The sequence below is a fragment of the Gallinula chloropus genome (genome assembly GCF_964237585.1).
Source record: "Gallinula chloropus genome assembly, chromosome: 14".
NCBI classification, from domain to species: Eukaryota; Metazoa; Chordata; class Aves; order Gruiformes; family Rallidae; genus Gallinula; species Gallinula chloropus.
The window spans coordinates 18224738-18247041 of NC_140099.1; the positions used below are offsets into that span (position 1 = coordinate 18224738).

Consider the following 22304-nt stretch of genomic DNA (forward strand, 5'->3'; position numbering starts at 1 on the left):
CTGTTTCACCTGCTGAAACATGTATACCTGACTTCTCCATGACTGTGAATGTTTATCCAATTTACTTTGAAAAATCACTGCTTCCACTGTTTGAACCAGAAAATCCTGATAAGAATTGCAGATACAGAAGAGGCTGGCATACCTTTGAACAATGCCCCAAGAGCTGGGCCAGGTGGATATCTGAAATCACAGCCCTCTCTCCCTGAAGGTAATAATTCATTTGACACTCTGATAAGGAAAGAGTGTGGAAGTGATGATGATGCTTCATGGCAAATAATGAGTGCTTTGCAAGTGTGAAGTGTTTTTCATCCTAAACTGCTCTATCAGTAAGAATTAATTGAGCCTTAGAAGAGCCTTGTAGCTAGGAAATTAAGGTCCTCCTTACAAGATGGAGAAAGAAAGCACAGGTAAGGGTGTGCTCAGTGATTTATCACAGCAATACTGGCAGAGGTTCAGCATGGTGGCACCACTCCCTAGCAAATGGAGAACAGAAAGTTCTGGTGCACTCTAAGGAAGAAAGAGAATGAGTCTCCTACAAAGTGAAGAATGACAAAGAGTTTACAGACTGTTCACAGAGCAAAACAAGCAAGAGCACATGGGTCCTGAGTCTTCCTTAATGGGAAAGGAGGAAATGACACTTGAGGAAAGTAAGGCATTGAAAGTCTAGGGAAGGAGGCCAAAGAGGTTTGCAGCAGGCTAAATTTTCATACAGTAGTAGTAGTATTTGCATGTCTGCACCCACACGAGTTTTCTGCTAGTAATGAACAAACACCATTCCTTGTCCTCAAACTCTTTCACCAACTGAAGAGGTGTTAAGAAGGTTTCAGTAGAATTAGGCACTCAGACATCATTTTGGTACAAAGAAGGATGTGCTCCCACCATTTCATCAACAGGCAATCAGAAATAGCTGCAAAACTAGTAGATGCTTTCACCTACTTGTGCTATTCCAGCAATAAAGGCATTAAAGCAGGTTGAAACACGCATTTTCTGTGGTGCAATCATGAAGCATCCTTCCTGCTGATCATAACCAAGCAGGACATACAGATGGCGCTTGACTGTGTTGAAAGCTTTAGCACTGCTGATGTCCGACTCAGCGCTGCTCTCATCCTTTGCCATGAACTTCATTAGCACAGTAATGAGCTGGTGGACAGTCTGGTGATCAATCCCAGCATCCTCTGGCAGCAGGTCTTTTATTGTATTGTCATTCTCTGGGGAAGGTTGTCCTGTTGGCAAAAAAGAGACATCACGATCAGACGCTGGGTAGGACTGAAAACAAGGTACAGAACACACCTTCAAAGCAAAAATTCTCTACCCAAACTTCTGCTGGCCCAAGACTTGCAGATGCAAAAAGAAAACAAAAAACTCTGAAATAATTAGAATGGAAAATGCAGCAAGTTCCATTTTCAAAATCACATTAGAAGTGGATATAGAAAATAACTTTAGCTTTGTGGATGTCAACTGAGAAATAATCTTTCTACATATTATAAATAATCTTTCTACATACACCCAGGTTAAAATTTTCCATGAAATTCTATCAAAAAGACACCATTTTCATGAAGATGATAGTAGACTCTTTTCTTCAGTCCTACTTATTTTTATCTCTATTACACACTGTAAGATTTTCCATGAAACAAAGAAGGAGATAAGATGGAATGAGTCAAAGGATCGTGGGGCTGTAAATAAATCCTGGTTCTCCAAATAGAACTCAATGAGTAATTAATCCAAAAAGATTAACCTATTTTACTTTCACTTGCTGAACAACATAATTTAGAAGCTTAGTGATAAAATGCTCAATTACACTGTGACTTCATAATACTAACACCAGCAAGCAGAACCTTCCCAGGACTTTTCCTGATATTGTACTTTTCAGAAACATTATTATACTTTCTGAATCATTAAAATCTCACTGATCATATTTTACTCTCACTTAAAACTACACAGCAGGACACAGTGAACAGAGCTTCACCCTGAGTGGTCTGTCATAGCTCTGCTGGGATCACGTCTAGGGAATGTCAATCACCACCTGTTTTTACTTCTAATCCAAAACCTCCACGAATCAGCAATGGAGAACTGCTTGTTTAAAACTACAAACCCCCTACGATTCCATTTAGGCCACAGACTTTCAGAGTCCAGAAAATGTTCCCTGGCTGTCTGAAACAGGTCTTTGGTTATATGAAGCTTTAAAAAACCTTTCACTTCATTAAGATGTGATATAGGGTACCCAGTACCAAATTGAGCTGCTTTAGATTCAAGCTAAGAATGCAAAACCAAGGCAGCCCTGTCTTTACAGTGTTCATGGTGAGTTTTACTCCTCCAAATGTGTGTGCATGCACATACAATTTGTGTGCATGCATGTGTGTGACTACATCCATGGTTATACATACACATCCTCTGCCCCAGGAAAACCTTCTCACATCACCAAACTCATAGCCTGTTAGTTAATATACAACCACCATTCCTGAATCCAATCTAGCCTTATGCCCAACAGAATTACCTCTTTATTCATGTGTCCCTTATATCAGACTCCTCTACCTTTAAATTACTTTGAAGTGTATCGTGATAAAGCAGAAAACATCAGAAATACATCGTGCTTCATCCCAACTATGATCCCTGTGCCTATCAATGAACCTCTCTTAATGACTGCCCACTGTATTGTAGATGATAAATGAACACATACACGATCCTGGTGTTTAATCCATATCGAATGCACAGGGCACACAGCTTACATTTGAACTGTGCAAGGATTACAGTTTAGTAGAAACCAGGGGTGAGCAGGAGGAGTGGTTCATTCAAGTGGTATGTGTAAAACAAATGCTTCTCTACAGCCTGTGTTTAGGAGGGAGTTCCTTAGACGAATCAGATATGCTCAGTACTGCCAGAGCAGTGTTAAAACTCTAAGTCAAACCTAAAAAGCCTCTTTTACAAAAAATAAGATTTTTGAAAGAAAAAAATACTGGGCAGGAGGAGCAGGACAGTCATTTGTCTCCTAGTTTCCAAAGTACCTGTGATAATTCTGAAACCTTGTACCAGGCTTTTACTCCTATCAGCGGTTACTAGCCACATACAATTTTTATATATACATTTTTAGTGGAGCCTGGATTTGCAGGTAAGGTGATTAACTACCTGAGCCTGGAAACTGAAGCTTTGAAATACCAAAATGCATCTAATAAAATCCCAACAGTTAACAGCCAACAATGCCTACTGTGAGACTGACACTTCTTATGTGAGAAGTTTCTCTCTCCCCAGTATACAGCAGGTGAACGGTGCCATTAAATGAAGAACAATAATTCACTAAGACATGTGTTCATCGCACCAGTATTTCACTTGTTCCTCCTACAGGCCTGTGAAAACTTGCACACAAGTTCTGCAAGGAACTGACTTATTTCCAGCCCTCACTAGACAAGTATGACAGGGGTATATACTACGAATTCAGAAGCTTTCCTAGTCCATTTCACAGCTTAGGCAGCTCCCACGATGGCACGGTATTTTCCTTTCAGCTGGTCACCCAGTAAGCTGGTCTGTTCTAATTCTGAATTTCTAACTTTGGAAATATTGCAAATCTTAAAGTAGTATCTGACATTTTTCATTTCCAAATGATCATTCTACACAGGACTCAGAGAAACCAGTAGTCACAATTACTTAGAGATTACTTGAACCCTGCTGATCTAGCTGTTCTACAAATGCCTGACAGGAGGGCGACATCTTCATAAAATGTCAGTAAATACAAAATAAGGGACTTAAAGATGTCTATAAGCATACAGAAGAGGCAAGTGTAATTTACAGTACTGACAATCAAAAGCATTCTGTCTGCCATCTCCAAAACCTGAAGTAAAAGATCAGGCTGAAGAGGTGACCTGTGGGGCCTGCCTACACGTTCCTCTGGGCAGTGAAACACAGGAGGATGACACAGTGCCAGCATAGCTGACTGACTCCTCCTAGCCCCAAAGTACTGTTAACAACTGGTGACAGTTTTCAGTACAGATTAAGTGCAAAACTTCAATTTACACCTTTTTGAACTATGCTGAGAGAGGGCCTTTTAGACACTTTCCATCTTGTGATCTCTCGAGTCAGCAAGAAGCCTAGCACTAGTGCCTTCCTCTTCCTGTTCCAGCAGAATGCTCCCCTTGCCAGACTCACCTGGTGTTTGTTCTGGTGTTCCTCCAAGTGCTGGAGCCGACTGCTCATGTCTGGTCAAGCTCACAGCTTAAAAAACAAAACCAAAAACAAACAAACAAACAAAAAACAAGAGCAACTCTGTTTAAAAAGGCAGCACTGACATCTTATACTTCATCATAACTTCAGTATTAGCATATTTATGCTCATTTGCTCAGGCACTGTTGCCAAGCAGTGAGTATAACCATTTGAAACATGTCATTTCTATGCCCTACAGATTTTGTGCACCATGTTCTGTAACTCTAGTTTTATCTATTATTTGGTTTTGCTGGCACAAGTCACCATACAGGAGCCCCCATGCAAGATCAGAAGCTGGTCAAGAAGGATTATCTCTGAAGGCCCAGAATATGGTGGTGATTGTTCCAGGAAAAGAACCCAGGTCTGAACATTTTGTCAGTTGCTATTGCATGGGTAGGAGCATTGTGAGAGGTCCAATTTTAATGCCAAGACTGATCTGTGTTTGTAAAATTCTCTAAATGAGAGTGGATAAGCTTTATTTCAGCTTGGAAATACACCTGTACAGTGCTCTGTACAGGCCTGTGGATTCCCAGCACCTAGGCCCTCCTACACAAGCTGGCAGGAAGGATGTATTGCATGGACACTGTTTCCTTACCAAAGGCATTGTGAAGATATCCAAAAGCTCATCTGAGACATTAACAGCTGTTTTTAAGATGTCTAGTATTGCTGCATCCACTGATCAATAATTAATCAATAATTAGTAACAGAGGAATTTTTCTGCAAACACTGTATCTGTTATAGACAAAACTACTGTGTATTAATTAGCCACAAATATCTATCCACAAACTAATCTTGGAGCATTTTGTTCTGGCATTTTAAACAACCACAGCATAGACATAGCGTTTGTGTTCTCTTTCAAACTCACTAACTTGTCTGAATAATGCCCAAATCAGACAGAAGCCTAAATCTGCTACATGTTGACAATTCGGATGTGTGCCCAGCGACAGGACGCGATCCTAAGGGAGAAGATACAGGTGTGTCACAAAAACATAAATAGATACTCAACGAATTTTGGTGGTTAAGGTTTCTGGAAGGGAGAGCGCTCTCTTGGACTCCACTGGTCCCTTCACACTGTCCCTCAGGGAACGCACACTCTTCTGACGGTTACGTGCGAAACGAGCCCTCTTGATCTTCCACATTGCTGCATCACTGAGGTTGGCGACATTTGTCCGGACAGCAGTGATAGCTTTGCAAATGCAATTGACCAAGTTAGGATTCATTCCACAGCATGGTGAGGCCCTAATGCTGCCAAGTGCCACATGCAACTGGGCTCCAGGTCCCACTCAAATCAAGAAAGCTTCATGTGGGCTCAAGGGGTCCATCTGCAAGGTACTTATGTGCATGCTCTCATTCTGAGATCCATAAACCCCCAAATGGCATAAGTGTGTTTAAAAATTATGCTGTCACTTCTTTAGAGATTGGACAAAAACAGGCTCTTGAAACCAAAACCTGAATTTCAGGCTAAGGGAATATGAAGCACCCTCTAGTTAAAATGGCAGAAATGTCACGAGTCTAGATCATGGTTAGTGTACTCATACCCAAATGTAGCCTCCAGTTTTGCCTCACTGACCTCCTGTGCTGCCTACATGTATCACCCTTGATTTGAACAATGCCTACAAAAATCTATGAGCGTGGGTATGGATTTACAGTGGTGTTACCAGCAGTATCACTGCATGTCTTAGTGGGGTCACCAATACTTTTCTATGCACGTGGCTATAGTGCAAACACTTTGAGTTTCATTATTGAGCAACTGAAGTCAGTGAGCCCATCCTTTGCACCACTTATGTTTTTGAAAAGGCAAAGAGAAAGGTTAAAAAGAAACATGAAAAATATATTTTGCACTCTTTTAAATCACTCCCAAATATTCATATTTAAAGATATGACCTGGTAAGTGCAGCCAGAGGTGCTAGAAACTAGTGCTGAGATTCCCTTCTCAGGCCACAGCTTCCAGCTTTGGATCGAGCTACTCACACATGAAGAAGAAAATACGTTTTCAGTTCCACCCATCTCCTGTATGGATACAGCAGCAGCACCTGGGCTTTTTTAGGTGCTGAGCTCCATGCAAGAGTAGCTGGAGGCATTAGGCTGCTGAGGGAGTACACGCCATCCAAACAGCTGCCCTTACCTCCTTCAAGCAGGTCAGACGGAACCAGATCTGCCTCATGGGCTGCCATTTGGGTAAGGAAGTTTTCCATTACTCAGCATGTTGAACAGTCATGCACAGATTACTTTTTACACTCCCCCAAGTGAAAGGAAGGAGACATAGCGTCTCATCAAGAAACCAGGTATGAACAGAACAAACATTTACAAACATTTGTCACTGCAGGGATAGTTAACTGAGTGCTGGCTCTCAGAGCTGTTGGGTTCTTGAGGGCCATACAACTCCTGTGGCTGTCTTTTCACAAACCACTACAGAATAGGGTTGGGCATGACCTTGGGAATAGCAATGTTAATAGCTAAAGAACATAAGCACAAGTGAGTTAATGCAGGTTGCAGCAAGCAGATCACAGACTGCATATCAACCAAGGCTGGCAACTGCAGCCTAGTGAGAGCAAAACATGGTGTCCAAAGGCACAACAGAATATAACCCAATCTGTATGTGTGCAGTCAAAAAACACTCACTTTGAGTTATTCTCTTCTGTCCTGAAAGACTATTTAAGCTCAGATAATTTATATATGTGAGACCTACGTCTCTCAGACCCTTGCAGTCAGCTGAAATTCCAGAAGCTGATAAAAGGTGATCAGATTGATTTGGGCTCTGCTTACTTGTTGGAAAAGGGAATTCTTTGTTGCAGTCCAGGTGAAGCTGTGCTTCCAGGGACAGGGTCTCAAAGCGATTCACAAAGAACTCCCAGCTCAAAGCTGGAATATCCGCTTTTAGGAAATGAAGTAGCAAAAGCTTACTAAGAATTGTGGGCCTGTCCTTGACAACTGTGTCGAACTGGAAATCAAGGCAGAGGCAAAGACCCTATAGAAGGGGGGAAACAAAAAAGAAACAAACCAACAACAAAATACAGAACTGAGATGTGAAAATTTTAAGTGTTTTTTAAAGCAAAGCAAGGTCAAAGCTCACAACTTCTCCTGAAATTCATACAGGATAAAGCTTTAGCTCCTTTTTCATACCAAGTCCTTTACATCAGAGCTAAGACTACTGGTATCAATGGCAAAGTAAGGTAAGTAAGGAGATAAATGAACATCACATTTACAGTGTAGAATTAGCTAAGATTTTGAGGAATACAAAGGTATAGGTAAAGTTTTTTCCTGCTGCACATTTGGTATCAAGGTACTTTCTTCACATAACCTTGCCTGAGAAAAAGCTTCTATTTAGGAAATCAAATCCAGTCCTTAATTACAAAAAGGATGAATCACCAAGCCCAGACAGAAGAAAAATGACACAGTGAAGTGTATCAGAAGCACTTTGCCTCAAAATGCCTCTATTCTATCTGCACTGGAACTTTGGGTCTAGCATCAAAACATACATTTGAGTATAAAAACCCAGACATGAAAATGAAAGTGCTGTGTACTGGTAATAATCACATTGAATTCAAGTTCTCTGGAACCTATTTTGAAATGGCACTATACTGAATAAAACTAGCAAGTATTAACAGCTTTTTATAGGCAGTAACACTGATTTTTTTTAAATACATATTCATTCTATTTTCCAGAGAACTAGTACTGAATTGTGCACTGATCTTTTAATTGTCTTTGTAATGTTATTGTATACATAGGCTCTGACCCACTTCCATATCTCCTTAAACATGAGAATTATGATCCACTAGGTCCCTCACCTGCTTAAAATGACATGCATAAGTGAATCCTGAAAAGATCAAGACTGTGCTTTGTTCTGCTTGAACATATTTTCTCACTGTCATCTCAGCAGGTGTCATACAAATTATTATTTTTTAAATTAAAGACGCCCATTTTAAAATAATAAAAATAATTTTAAAATAATAAAAAACATTACAGCTTCCTACAATAGCAGTACAAATGCAACAGTAATCCCATGCAGTCAAAGTTTGCACAGTTGGACTCAGTGATCTTAAAGGTCTTTTCCAGCCTAAATGATTCTACAATTCTAAGTTGGGGCTAGGGCTCTGCCTCTTACTCTTGGCTATTTCACACATATGTTAATCACTGAGACCCGTAAGGCTTGCCTAAAGAGGTATTAGCAGTGACCAGATGCTGTATGCCTGAACCTCTCTGAAGTTCAGGTCAGAACCCAGGCTCCTGTTTGAATGCATTTTTTCCCATATAATGCAGCACCTACCTGTAAAGCTGGTCTCTTTATGGTATCAAGTAAGAGCCCAGCTCTTGTAGCTACTGCTGGGTTGACATCTTCCACAGCAGTCAGGAAACAGCAGAATGCATGAGCCAAAGAGTACTTCAGTAGGTGGTTTTTTGTCACAGAGTGAATATCCAAAAATCTGCACAACACAGCCACCTTCTCCACTGTAGCAGCCATGCCCCCAGACAAAGAAAACATGCATATTCATTAAAGCAACAGCTTCTTTATGTCCTGATTAACATACCTCTCCTAGAAATGTGTACATCCCAGAACGTAACAACAAAAAACAGTTGGCAAGTATTGTAATTTTGATTTTGGGTATCCAAAATGCCTGATGTTCTCCTCTATTTTACTGCATTGTCATGGCACAGTTTTGCACCAGACTACCTCAAAACTTCTCCAAGCAGCAAAAAGATAATAAACTATTATAGGTCTCCTCAGTTACAGCAGAGAAAAGTTCTACCTCTTCAGTGAAGCAAGTGCATACAGTGTACATTTCTCAGGCTTACCTGCTTCAAATCTCATCTTCCAATCTTTGCTGTTGAAATTGCTGTTTATGATTGTCCAGAAAATGTCAGCTCCATGGGGAAGTGAAAGTGCATGAAGAAGAAGTGGGACTGCCAGGGAAGAAAGCTGAGAGAACTCAGACTTCACAACTCCCCATAAGCTGGAAAGACCAAAAAGAGCAAGCCCACTTATAAAAGCATTCCTTTGACATCCTTTCTTCTACATCTCTACACTGTACTGTTAGTGGGAATATGCTTTTCATTAAAATCTCTCTTAGCCATCCTGGGCATTTATATGAATACAAGAGAGATATTTCAATCCAATTCACTCTGATTCTAAATGAAAAAACTTCCTTTACCTCTTAAAATTAAGGTATGATACTGTTGTTGTCTCAACTTTAATGCTAAAGCCCAATAAACTGTGTGCTTGTCTCTGCATCATCCTTTATTTTATTTTATTTTGTAGAGTCAGGGAAGATACCTCAGTCTCAGGCAACAAGGTACAAGAAACAGACTCACTCCAAAACAAGTGGCACATGGTAAGAGTATCCACAATGGACAACACAGGGTAACCTGGTTTCATTTGCAACTTCTTAATTAGCCTGTGCAATGTGCCCTTATACAGTTGCTTAATCTCTCCACACTTCCCTACCACCCTTTGTTAACTTTCCACATGAAACCTGCAAATTCTTTGATGCCAGCAATAAATGTACAGATGGAGAACCAAGAAAGGAGGAAGACAAAATGTGCAATAAAAACCTACCTTGATATCAGCATGTGATCTTGAATATAGGCAAGAAACTGTGGATGGTCCTTTCTTGCTATATACAGGCATTCCCCATGAAGACACAGGATCTTCAGACAGTTCAGCATGTTAAAAAGAATGTCTGGTTCTTCAAACCTTGACATTTCCTGTGCAAGGAGATGTACTACTCTCAACACGCTGACACCACTTAACCACAAATTTGAAGTAAAAAGCAAGTCATCAATGTTACCTGCAATATAGTGTATATGAGCTTCAAGGTAACTGGAAGTTGCTGGTAACATAATTTTCTTTCCGTATCATTCTTTATTGCTGTTAAAAATACAAGTTACATCAAACATTGTTAAAGTTCTCCCACCTGGGGATTCAATATGAAACTAAAGAATGTCAAAGTGAGGAGCACTGAGTTAATTCTAGCCACAATAACTTTGCAGCCAGTAAAGTTACAACCACACAGAATTTGAATGTAATCCTTTTGCTACTTTATATGTTCAAAAAGCCAAGATTTTCTAACACTTTTTTGACAGACAGTCACACTTCCTATCAACATAAATACAGACATCTTATTAATATGTTGAAATAATTAAATGCATGAGAAAAAAGTGACTGTTCCTTGTTGGACTTGAGAGATTGCTTCAGAATCTTGTATTCTATCTGAGTAGAAGCATTTCATTTAAAGCCTTACTGAAATACTCAACCTTCCCAACCCTCACCTACCAGAATTTTCTGTAGTCTCTGTGTGATTTCCTGGGTTCTCTCCATGTTTTGGTGCCGATTTGTCCTCCTCTTCTCCTTCTGTTCCTATAATAAACTCAGGTCTAGTATACAGAAGACTATCCTCGAGGTTATCTGTGGGCTCCTTTAAGAATATAATAAGTTAAGTTCATTTCTTGATGTTATCTAAATACATGAGGCCATATCCTCCTCTTTTAGTTACATTTGCTGTGATAAGCTGAGCTGAAATGAGGCTGACACTGTCTAGTCACACACACACATTTGTACAATCAAATCACCTGCATTAGGAAATGCATACCAACCAGAGACTGTGTTTCAAACATGTATTTAAGTGATGCAGCTTAACAGAAACTGTGTAACCTTATTGGAGTTACAGTGGATCCAACTGCAGGAAAGTGGTTCCAGGAAACTTGTCACCCTTGTCTCAGAGGGGTAACATTGAAGAGCAGGGCATTGTTCCCACACTGCTGTGGAGTTACAGGCTTAGAGGCAGGAGCTCTCTCAATAGTTTTTACAATGAAAAAAAAGGACCAGACCGGAGTTACTTCTGCCCACGACCAGAAGCTCAGGATTACAGGTTCCAACTGTCACCTTCACGTTAAAAATCGCAAGGTGGGTCCTAGAAATGGTACCGAGCCCCACACTCAAAAGACTTTATCAATTGCTGCCTTTCAGCTGAGGTGAGAACCTGAACTGAAAGGGCACGAGATGATTTTTCTAGTACCAGTTACTGAGTAGCACATGCACAACAGCTACTGTGTGCAAACACATCCAAACGCAGTTCTGGAACTCTTACACATGAAAAGGCAACCCTGTACCCACCACCAAAAAAATTACTGACAAACATCCAGTCACTACCACGTCACAGCACTCCGAACAAGGGGAATAATGCTGCCTTCTGAACTATCAGATAGAACAGTTGGATAGAATAGGCACATAGAAGATAAATTTGTCACACCACAGGTAATGCTTCAATTTTTCTGTGAAGATACAGAGGGGCTTTAATGATGACTGTTGATTGAATAGTACAAATCTGTGTCTGATAAAGCCAGACACTCAACCTGAAGTATATTCTGCTTTTCAATACTTTCTGATTTTCAGAAATCAAGCACCAACTAAGGCTTGCTCACTTGACAAATGATGCACTCAAAATCATTAATCATTTCAAAATAGCCACTCAGCTTTCAAAAGATGAAAAGCACTAAGTATTAACATTTCACTGTTTAAGAAACAGTATCACAGGAATGTCCTTCTAACATGAAACAGCAGTTCTACATTGATGGGGGAAGAGCAGATACTGGAAGAATATTGTCATATTACCTGCGTTCTTTGAATCAATTCAAACTTAAGAAATTTTACAATTTAACAGCTATTTGCTTTAACCTTGCAAATCCTCCATGTTAAAGGTCAGCCCAGCTTTGCTCCCTTGTGCACAATGTAACGAGAACAGTGAAGAAGAGGAGATTCAGCACACTAATAATACAGGCCCTTTCCTGCTCTACTTACCACAAGCCTAATTTCTTCTTTCGGAGCAAGCTGTTCCAGCAGCTCAAAACCCAGCTGGTAACACAGAATGCTGGACTGGCACAGACCACACTCAACTGCTTTTTCATCTTTCTGACAGGTGTGAGAACCACCCCATGGTGCCTGGAACACATTGTTGATGATGGATATGATGTCTTTTGAAATGCTGTTCTCTAAGCCCAAAGTGACACCATCATCCTGGAGTTCCATCTGAAAGAGAGTGAAAACAGTAAGGATTTAGGATTTATTTAAAAGTCAGAGCACTTTCTGCTATGTCATATTACAGTACTGGGAAGAATTTGAGAAACTGGAACTCACAATTTAAAATTGCTACTGGTATTGAGACCCAAGCTCAGACAGCTAGAGTAGAAAGACAATTTCAAGCACAGGACCCATGAATTCTACCCGGAGACAGTTATTGAAAACAGTTGGCCTTAGATTCATAATGTACAAATTCAGCTATCCAAAGATTTTGCATCTAATCTAAGCTCATCAATAAGCCTCTGCTTCTGGTCTGTAGAAATAAACATATCTCTAAGGAGAAGTTCCTTTGACTCCTATGAGCTATCTAACATGAATGTAGAGGTACCTAACTTCTCTTCATTGAATATGAAACTATTATTCCTATATGGGTAAAGGCAGATGACAGCTACAGAGGGATTTAAATTTCTTATACTTATGACAGTCACTTAGTGGAAAGGGATTCAATACAGGATTAAAGGAGACCCAAAAGTGACTGCCAGACTCGGGTGTCCTCTCAATGTGGGTGTTTTTCTTCTGCAAGTACCTGCTTCAAGATGAGATCGAACATCAGAATGAAGCAATTAAGATTCATTTCATCATCTTCACAGTCAAAATCAATTGTCTTTCCACTGGGGTGTCCAAAGTTCTTGAAAGGGCTATGAAAAGGACTGCGTATCGGACTGCGAAATGGGCTCTGGAAGGGGCTTGGGAAAGGACTCAGCATGTGCTGAACTCGGCGCCCAGGGTCAGAAGCCACGCTTACCTTAAGACATAAAGAATCAACATGTCCAAATGATTGTCATGCATTAAAGCAATTGAATTCTATACAAAACTGCAGAAAATGGCAAGAATGTAGCTTTTTTTGAGATCTACATGTATTCCTTAATGCCACTAAATGACAAAATATGATAGTAGTGCAGGGATGATATTCTGCTCAGATGCATACATTCTCTTAAGCTAAGTGGCTGACCAAACAGAAAACTGGTGCAGGCAATAAAGTGGCCATCAAGTTGCAATGATCTTCTCCGTGATCCAGGGACATGAACGTCAACAGTAGGAGGCTAATAGAGGAGGCTATCTCAAGACAACAGTGTAACTAAGGCTATACCAAGGATACAGGTAGCTGGAAACAAACCAGACACAATGGTAACAAGATGTGCATGTCTGCATTGATTTATGTCCATGCCACAAGAGGCCACCTAGAACAGCCTGACAACGTCTAAGTTTTGCAGGGAGATACACAGTTAGATGACATATGATGTCTATTTTTAGGCCTTATGGTCTCAAAGACCATACAGTAAGTGTGTGTTTTTTCTGCTTAGTTTAGAAATGGTCAAGGACTACGGTGTTGGAGTGCTCTCTGTGGAGCTGCATCAGAAGACAGGCAGACCACAGGTAAGGAATCAACTGCCTGTATATTGCAGTTTCTGAAATCTAAAGATCTGACCTTTCAAGCACTCTTGTTCCTGCTATCCTTCAAACACTTTGTCCAAGACTACTGGGAAGTTGGACGCATCAGTCCAAGTATGTGTAGTGCCTACAGGTTTGTACATGATTTCTTCCAGATCATAAGCCTTTGACAGACAACTTTAGATCAATTTTTGCCTCTCTTGGATAGGAAAAAAAATGCAGGGAAACAGAAATAAATTCTGCTCTGTTGCCCTTCCAGAACATACTTATGCCCACCAAATTTGTACTACAATATACTCACTCTGAGTGACCGGTTATCCGTAACAACGTGCTGATGGTTAGCAAAAGAAGGTGCAGAGAATTAAAATGGTTGGAAAAGATACCAAGAGCACTCCAAACATATCCCAAACTAATCAGTTCACTAAGGAAAAACTGCATAGTTTTTCTGCAGTTCCTGTCTACATTATCTTTACACTGAGTGGTATTAATTGAAGAAGCCATACCAATTTTCTTCCATTTTCAAAATTTATAGTGTTTCCAACCAAATGCTGTCATATTGAAAGAAGTTCTAATTCTTCACATGCATTCTATTAGGAAAACTGTTCTAAGCAAAAAGATAAGCAGGATAAATAACAGTTACCCTCCGAGCTGCAAGATTTCCTGCCAGTTCACTGACTCTCGATTTTCTTTGATTTGCTAACTCTTTTACAGAATTAACTCCATCAGAAAACATGCTGATTAGTAACTGAAGAGGAACAACAATATCTAGTTCAGATAACACCTGAGGAAAGACAATAAATAAAAAAGCATGAGTTTCAAGTTTGGTAAAAAATGCTAGCTAATTCATTAACACTTTTATCATATGATCCTTAGTTCAGCAAGTTCCATGCATTTAATTTTGGGATTCAATGAGCAGAGCTGTGAGCTTAGATTTCTGTTACCATCAGGGCAAAAGGGAACTGGCAAAAAAAAAAAAAAGTGTATTTATTTGTTGGCATCCACTTGGTGTGCCTTGAGATCAGCTTTATGCACAAACACACAGGGATGTGCGACTGCTCCACAGAAGTATTTCTGTAAAACAAAAGTATTACCAATACTTGGATGAATAGCTATATACTGTATTTATTACTAAAAACTGAATTCCTGTATTTATTCTAAGAATCTGGTCAGAATGGTTGCCTACAGGTGTCAACATAGTGACAGGATGGTTACCTGCACAACACTGAGGGAGTATTTATCATCTATTTATCATCACCAATGTTCAGACAAGTATGAGCTCAGTTGTACTTGCTATTAACTGTTAGTAGGTAAAGAAAAATCTGGGGGAAAAAAATTTCATTTTACTTGAAAACTTTGCACACATGAAAACTGCTACACTCATCAGATAAACTGGTCTTTGCAAAGGTTTAACTGAAATAACCCTCAACAGAAAAGAAGCAATAATGAAGAATACTGGTATTATTCTGAGGTCCTGTGGAAAACTGTATACCCATATGAATTCACTGCCTCCAGCTGACATGATTGTTCCTGTAGCTTTTGAACAGGAACACTGGGTGAATGCCAGCTTTGTGGGCAAATACAGCACAGAAGGGTCAGAGCAGCAGGAAGCCTGATGGATACAGTTAGTCTAATCCAGAACTTCCTATATGTGTACAACTATAGCTGCTTCTGGAGTCTGGAAATAATTTTGGAAGCTACAGACCAAATTCTGCAGAGACTAAAACTACTGTTGGCAAGAAGTCAGACAGCTGAATGGCCCTAAAGACACAACTGACACTCAAAGGAGAAAGGACTTTCCAGGCTTCCATTATACTGCCCATGATGGACAACTAACATAAAGCTTCCTGGGATCTGCCTTACACTGGGGCTAAGCCAAGGGCAGAAAGGTTCTGTGATTGATGGAAAAGTGGCTGGGTTTTTTCCCTTTTTTTTTTTTTTATTTTCCAAAATCACAAAGTGCTTCAACATGACTTCTCAAGAGAAGATACTTACATGCAGCCAAAGCAATGCTTGCTCTTGCACAGAGGATGGATACCCTGTGAATCGACAGCTAATGAAGCCAAACATCTCTTCCATGGAGAAAGGGAGAGGGCAAAGTTCAATGTCAAACATTTTGCTGAAAAGTAGGAAAAAATAAGAGTGTCACCAAGTTCCCATGGTATACAGTGTGTGAGATGTAACAGAACTGGTAGAAAGGCAATCCCATTACCAGCACTGACGATGCTTTTGTAATTGTACTTGCATTCTCACCCTCTACAGGAGGTGAGTTAGGTGGCTGATACCACTTCTCCTAAATGAACATGGTCATCTCTGAATTTGGAAATGCACATCAAAAAATCACATCACATCTCGTATCAAGCCCAGTTGCATTTGACAGCAATATATTTCTCATCATCTAATGTAAAAATGGGACAATTCCTCATCTCAACACTCCTCCACTATTCCATGTTTATAGTAAAGAAGCTTACATCTGTACCTACAAATACAAACTTGTGGTCAGTTTCGGAGCCTCTTCATCACTCAAAAGGCAATGTGAAGTTTTACTGTCAAAGGCCAGACATGAAGTTCTGACTAGAGAGCCACCATTGTTTTCATTTCCATGTTCATTCTGGTGTTTGCTCAACAGGGGAAGATATTAGCTAAGTCAATACTAATCTTCAGTCTTTCAGTGCCAGTTCTACTAATGTCATTTCTCATCAACAGCTGACCAGAAGCAGAAGGATAGCTTCCACCACACTGCAGGAAGCCACTGAACACATGCCTTGCTCACAGCAAAGCAGCATCCATGTGGTTGGCTCTTGATACAAGTTTTAAGACATGAGGAGCCATGAAAGAAAAGTCTCCCAAAGTTTAAGTGTTTTCATAGACCTGTAAGTCATTAAAAAAAATAAAAATCAGAATACTAGTGTCTGTTGCACAGACATTTTTATTTGTTGTCAGCATCTTCATAGAATCACAGACTGATTTGGGTTGAAAGGGCCTTAAAGCTCATCTAGTTCCAATCCCCCTGACATGGACAGGGACACCCTCCACTAAACCAAGTTGCCCAAAGCCCCATCCAACCTGGCCTTGAACATTCCCAAGGAGGGGGGATCCAGCTTCTCTTGGCAGCCTGTTCCAATGCCTCACTGCCCTCACAGGGAAGAGTCTTATCCTAATCTAAATCTACCCTCTTTCAGTTTAAAGCCATTACCCCTCATCCTACCACTCCATGCCCTTATAAACAGTCCCCCTCCAGCTTTCCTGTAGGTCTCTTTAGGTACTAGAAGGCTACTATATGTTCTCCCCAGAGCCTTCTCCTCCGCAGAACGAACAAGCCCAACTGTCTCACCTTATTTTCACAGGATAGGTGCTCCAGCCCTCTTATCATCTTTGTGGCCCTCCTCTGGACTCAGTCCAACAGCTCCATCTCTTTCTTGTACTGGGGACCTCAGAGCTAGACACAGCATTCCTGGTGTGGTCTCACCAGATCAGACCAGAGGGGCAGAATCTCTCCCTCGACTTGCTGGTCACACTGTTTTTGATGCAGCCCAGGTTGGCTTTCTGGGCTGCAAGTGCCTATTCCCAGCTAATGTTAGGCTTCTCATCAATGAACATGCCCAAGTCCTCCTCCTCAAGCTTGCTCTCAATCCATTTGCCACTCGGCCTGTAGTTGTGCTTGGGATTGTTCCAAGCCATGTGGCACAACCTTGTTGAACTTCGTGCTGTTGAACTGACCTGCTGGAGAAGAGCTCTGTGGAGAAGGACCTGGGGGTCCTGGTTGATGACAGGTTGGCTATGAGCCAGCAGTGTGCACTGGTGGCTAAGAGAGCCAATGGGATCCTGGGATCCATTAGGAAGAGTGTGTCCAGCAGGTCGAAGGAGGTTATCCTCCCCCTCTGCTCTGCCTTGGTCAGGCCCCACCTGGAGTGTTGTGTCCAGCTCTGGGCTCCCTGGTATAAAAAAGACAGGGACCTCCTGGAGAGAGTCCAGAGGAGGCTACAAAGATGATTAGGGGCCTGGAACATCTCCCCTATGAGAACAGGCTGAGTGAACTGGGACTGTTTAGTCTCGAGAAAAGAAGACTTAGGGGGGACCTAATTAGTGTTTATAAATATCTTAGACATGGGATGCAGGGGGAATTGGCCAGCCCCTTTTCAGTGGTCTATGGGGACAGGACAAGGGGCAATGGCTGTAAACTGGAGCATAGGAAATTCCACACCAACATGCGGAAGAACTTTTTCACAGTGAGGGTGACGGAGCACTGGAATAGGCTGCCCAGGGAGGTGGTGGAGTCTCCATCTCTGGAGAGATTCAAGTCTTGTCTGGACACCTATCTATGTAATATGAGATAGGGACCCTGCTTTGGCAGGGGGGTTGGACCCGAAGATCTCCTGAGGTCCCTTCCAACCCCTACGATCCTGTGATTCTGTGATTCTGTTCACACAGCCCCACCTCTCAAGCCTGTCAAGGTCCCTCTTCTTCTGCTAAACCCACAGCAATCAACACAGGCGACAACAAACGTCTACATACCTCAGCACTTCCCGGAACTCTTTCAGCTGGTTATCGGGCACTTCCGTCCTTATCGCTTCCAACCACTCCGGCATGATACATTCCCACACCGGCTGGTTGATCACGTTGTATGGAATCAAGCAAAGGATTCGGTTCAGTCCTTCCTTTAACTGGGTCACAGCACTACATGATTTGTCCCAGTATCCGCCAACCTGTGGGTATTTCCAGGAATCACACCGATGAAAGATATTTCTAGTCCCTGTAACTTGCCCAAGCACCATAAATTTGCTCAGAGTGCTGCAGTCAAAAAGTTGTGGGGGGTGATCATCTGCACTGTGCAGCCTGAATTTAGAATTCAGCTGTGGGGATTGCATTGTTTCCTCCTCTTTCATTTGACCCACAGTACACAAAAGCACTGTCCAAGATTTACATTACATTTGCTCACCTCCAGGCCATGATGCAGAGTAACCTCTCATTGTTTACAGTTCTCAAGAAGGAACAGATTTGTTTGGTCAAACTTGCACCTTCCATTATCTGCTTTGGGCAGCTTGTTACAGTGCTGTGTCTTTATTTTGCAACACTTGGATTGTACCAGGTGTTCTTTTGTGCTTGTTTGCTTTGGGTTTTTTTGAGGGAAGGTTCTGTGTGATAGAAGCCAAAAAGTATACTTCTAAGTAAATAAGTAACTGGCCTATAAAGATTAATTATTCTAACTGACCTCAGCTCACATGTGCTGTTCCTGACTAATGGCTCTAGAGATGCCTGCTGTTTTGGCAGCAACTATGGGTAATCTCAGCCAACAAACTATTTTTTCTCCATTCATCCCAGCTAATTTCATGGCTGTTTGTCTTCATGTTCCAGTGAACCCCTGCAAATCTGGCAAGCTGTCAGTCTAGTCTTAGATATTGCAGTGGGGGTAATAAAACTCAAAAAAAGGTGCTGGTTCCAAGACAAGAAAAAGATCCATAAGAGATTACAGCATGAGTTTCAGTCTTTCCTTTCCCCTTTAGCCTCAAAGCTCTCAAACTTCTTCAGCTATCCTCCAATCCTCCTACAGGCAGGTGTATCTTCAGAGTGATGGGTCAGAGCAAGACACATACAGATGCTGGTCTGCACACATGCAGCAAATCCCACATATTAGTGGATGCACACTTCATCCCTGATGATGTAATACCTCACATCAAGTCTTTATGGCCCTTCCTAGTCTAGCCACTTAATTTTAGGAAATAAAACCAACATGTCCCCTGGACATTTTACATAAGACAGTCATAAAATGAAAGGCATCTTACAGAAGTATGTGTGGTATAGTTGGCAGTGACAAATGAAGGAAAGAGTCTTAAACCCTTCACAAATATAAAATTCCTATTTTCATGATGATGTTTCCTTTTCTACAGAGGAATATCCTCATCTCTGACTTGGTTCCCTGCCTTCACTACCCAGTTTAAGTGGCAAATTCTGCTTCATAATTAATGGAGACTCTTTCTTGAAGCAATTTTAGCAGCAGTCTCACTTAGGCACCCTAGAAAACCTTTCAGGTAAGTCTCTCCTCATCCATGAACCATGGCAGTCTCTTAATTGAGTCACTTAAATTATTCACCTGAAGCTACAGGGCACCCAGAATTCTTTTCAGTTACAACTCTGATTTCACGAACCTCAATTCACAGTTGCAGAGATGAAGTATGTAAAGAACAGAGAAATATTAGTAAGGCAAACTGCTTCAGCAGCCTAATGGAAATGTGCAGCTACCAAAAATGTACACAATCTTTCAATACTTACAATAATCTTCCAGACTATCCTCATATTACTGTAAATAATCCCTGCTCTCTAACACACTAGAAGTAAAATTGCTATGAAGAGGAAAAATTTCTGAACTCCACCGCTCCCTCAAACCACTGAGATTTCATTTACCTTGACAGAGCTGGGTGAGAAAAGGTCTTTATATTTACAACTTTAAACTCTGTGGCAAGAAAAGGAACCTTCAGATAAATTATTCTTACCCTGGCAAACTCCATTGGTTTAGGAAGGAGGCACATAACCATGACATCAAACCGGACATCACAAACAGTCTTCAGCCACTTAGTAACAAACTGGGGTTTGAGCTTTTCGACCAGACTACCAACTTCATCATCCATCATGTAAGCTGTAGAGTGAAACCACTGGAATACCATGCTGACCAGCCTTGCTAAACTCTCTGTGGGTGTATTCTCACTGGGAGTGCAAAGGCTCACCTGGAAGACAGAAACAGAAATCAAGTTTCATTTCTAGAATTTAAGGTGGCAACTTGTTTGTCTACTGTATTTCACATGTTAGAGATTTGGGGATGTAAATTGCATTTTGTCTTCTAAGTAGTTTGGCATGGGGCAACTGGAAAAATATTTCCAAATGAGAAAATATAATGAGATGGAAAAAAACAAAGCACTGAAATTTTTTTTCTTCATTTTACCACTGAAAGTATGGATACAGAATGATTGGACAAACAGAAACCTCTCCATTTGCACTTAAAATTACTTTTCATTTCAAAAGGTAGTGTAACATCTGGTAAAACATATGATACACACACACACACACACACACACATAAAACATAAGAAAAATAGTCAAACCACACGGTTTCAAAAAGTCTGAAGGAAGATGTCTATTCAACATATGTGAACTTTGCTTTGCAAAAGAAAATTATCCTATTTTCATTTATTGTCTTCATTTGGGGTGGAAATATGAATTTTCAGTCCTCAAAAATTCTCACATAATAATGAATATTCTTCTTCCCTTCTCCAAACTCCCTCTGGAACAACATCTGCATTGTAAAATTGTCCTGAGTCCATGCCTGTATCTCAGTTCACAGACCAGGCACACTGCTTAATTATGTGCTGTTTGAGCTCTTGGTATCTTCTAGGGGCAGACAAAGTTTCAAGTCATAGTGTCGCACGGAATCCAAAGAATGGAAAATAACATGTGACAGGAGATTTAGGAAACTCCTTTAATCACCTATCAATCAGCTGTCTGTTGCCACTTTCTAGTGCAAGCTGTGCTCTTGGCATGTGGCAAACTGAAAGCAGTAAGGGCCACCTTGCAGCAGTGAACAGAGGAAAAACATTCAGGTCATTTCTGGGGAAACAGCTGACAGCACTGCTTCCCAGAGAAGACCGGAACCCATATTACAGGTCTTCAGGAAGAAAAGGAGAGGGAAGAGAGAGGATAGAGAGAAGAAAGCAAGAATTTCTCACCAAGAACCAGATTCCAAACTGACTCAGGAGGCGTTGGTCATGCTTGTCATCATCTTTATTATCAAAGTCTGTGTTGTCCAGGGAGTGATGGGATGAGGAAAGGCCCATCTGCCTTCTGCGGTTTAGCTCATACTCCCTCTGCTCAGCATGAAACTCTGCTTCCTTCAGCAAGCTATAAAAAAAGCTTCTGGTCAGTGAATGCAGCTTTCCTGCCTGGATACAAGTATCTGATCAAGAATAATTAAGAGATTAAAGCACCTGATTCATCGCTTCCTGAGAACAGTAATAAAAACCCACCAAACTCTAGGGTTAAAGGTTGACTTCTGCCATGTGGACAACACTCTCAACTGATCAGTACTCTGCTAATGCAGCAGGAGTTCAGCGCCTCTGCTCTGAACTTCTCCTGGTGAAATGAAAACCAAGTTGCACAAGATTTGCAGGCAGTGTTTACATGAAAGCCTGATCCAATGTTATCTTATTGATGGTTCCTAAGCTGCCATTACCTGATCACAGCTTCCACAGTACACACAAGTTCCTCTGCCCCACACTCCCGGGTGTTGATAGGGGGTGGTGAGGTCTGATAAAGATGGGTTTCTGCAGCTGCCCCAACTTCACTGCTGTGATGATTTGAATGGCACCTTTTGCAATAGCGCACTGGCCTATTGCCATGGCGGCCACAGCAGCCTGCTGAGAAGCACGTGACAACAGCTCTTCTGACATGTGAACTACAGTTCTGGAAAATAAAACAGATTTTATCAGGCCACAGATACCATGACCTGGAACTAGAAACAGTGATGGGAGTCACTGAGAAACTGGCTTTAAAGTGGTGGTCATTTCCAAAATCATTATATATATATAAGCACAACCATGTGCAAAGTCCTGTTGCCAAGTGTCACAAACTTCCAGAAAGATGAGTTCAGGCCTAAATGCCAG

At 41.1% G+C, this 22304-nt stretch overlaps 1 protein-coding gene across 3 annotated transcripts in view; it reads right to left on the reverse strand.

Annotated features, from left to right (window-relative positions):
- UNC79 (unc-79 homolog, NALCN channel complex subunit) overlaps nucleotides 1–22304 on the reverse strand; it is a gene marked incomplete at both ends in the record, with an annotated part of 109512 nt that overhangs the window by 60536 nt on the left and 26672 nt on the right. For 2 of the 3 annotated variants that reach the window (XM_084270580.1, XM_084270581.1), the window contains 16 exons: nucleotides 937–1223; nucleotides 5198–5377; nucleotides 6958–7159; nucleotides 8459–8640; nucleotides 8986–9143; nucleotides 9746–9894; nucleotides 9978–10057; nucleotides 10463–10604; nucleotides 11987–12214; nucleotides 12792–13010; nucleotides 14298–14438; nucleotides 15650–15773; nucleotides 18170–18360; nucleotides 20146–20376; nucleotides 21372–21543; nucleotides 21875–22104. In XM_084270580.1, the coding sequence (XP_084126706.1) occupies nucleotides 937–1223; nucleotides 5198–5377; nucleotides 6958–7159; nucleotides 8459–8640; nucleotides 8986–9143; nucleotides 9746–9894; nucleotides 9978–10057; nucleotides 10463–10604; nucleotides 11987–12214; nucleotides 12792–13010; nucleotides 14298–14438; nucleotides 15650–15773; nucleotides 18170–18360; nucleotides 20146–20376; nucleotides 21372–21543; nucleotides 21875–22104 (2916 nt within the window). Of the gene's footprint in view, nucleotides 1–936; nucleotides 1224–4137; nucleotides 4204–5197; nucleotides 5378–6957; nucleotides 7160–8458; nucleotides 8641–8985; nucleotides 9144–9745; nucleotides 9895–9977; nucleotides 10058–10462; nucleotides 10605–11986; nucleotides 12215–12791; nucleotides 13011–14297; nucleotides 14439–15649; nucleotides 15774–18169; nucleotides 18361–20145; nucleotides 20377–21371; nucleotides 21544–21874; nucleotides 22105–22304 lie in introns of all 3 variants that reach the window. The other variant, XM_084270579.1, reaches the window with a different exon arrangement.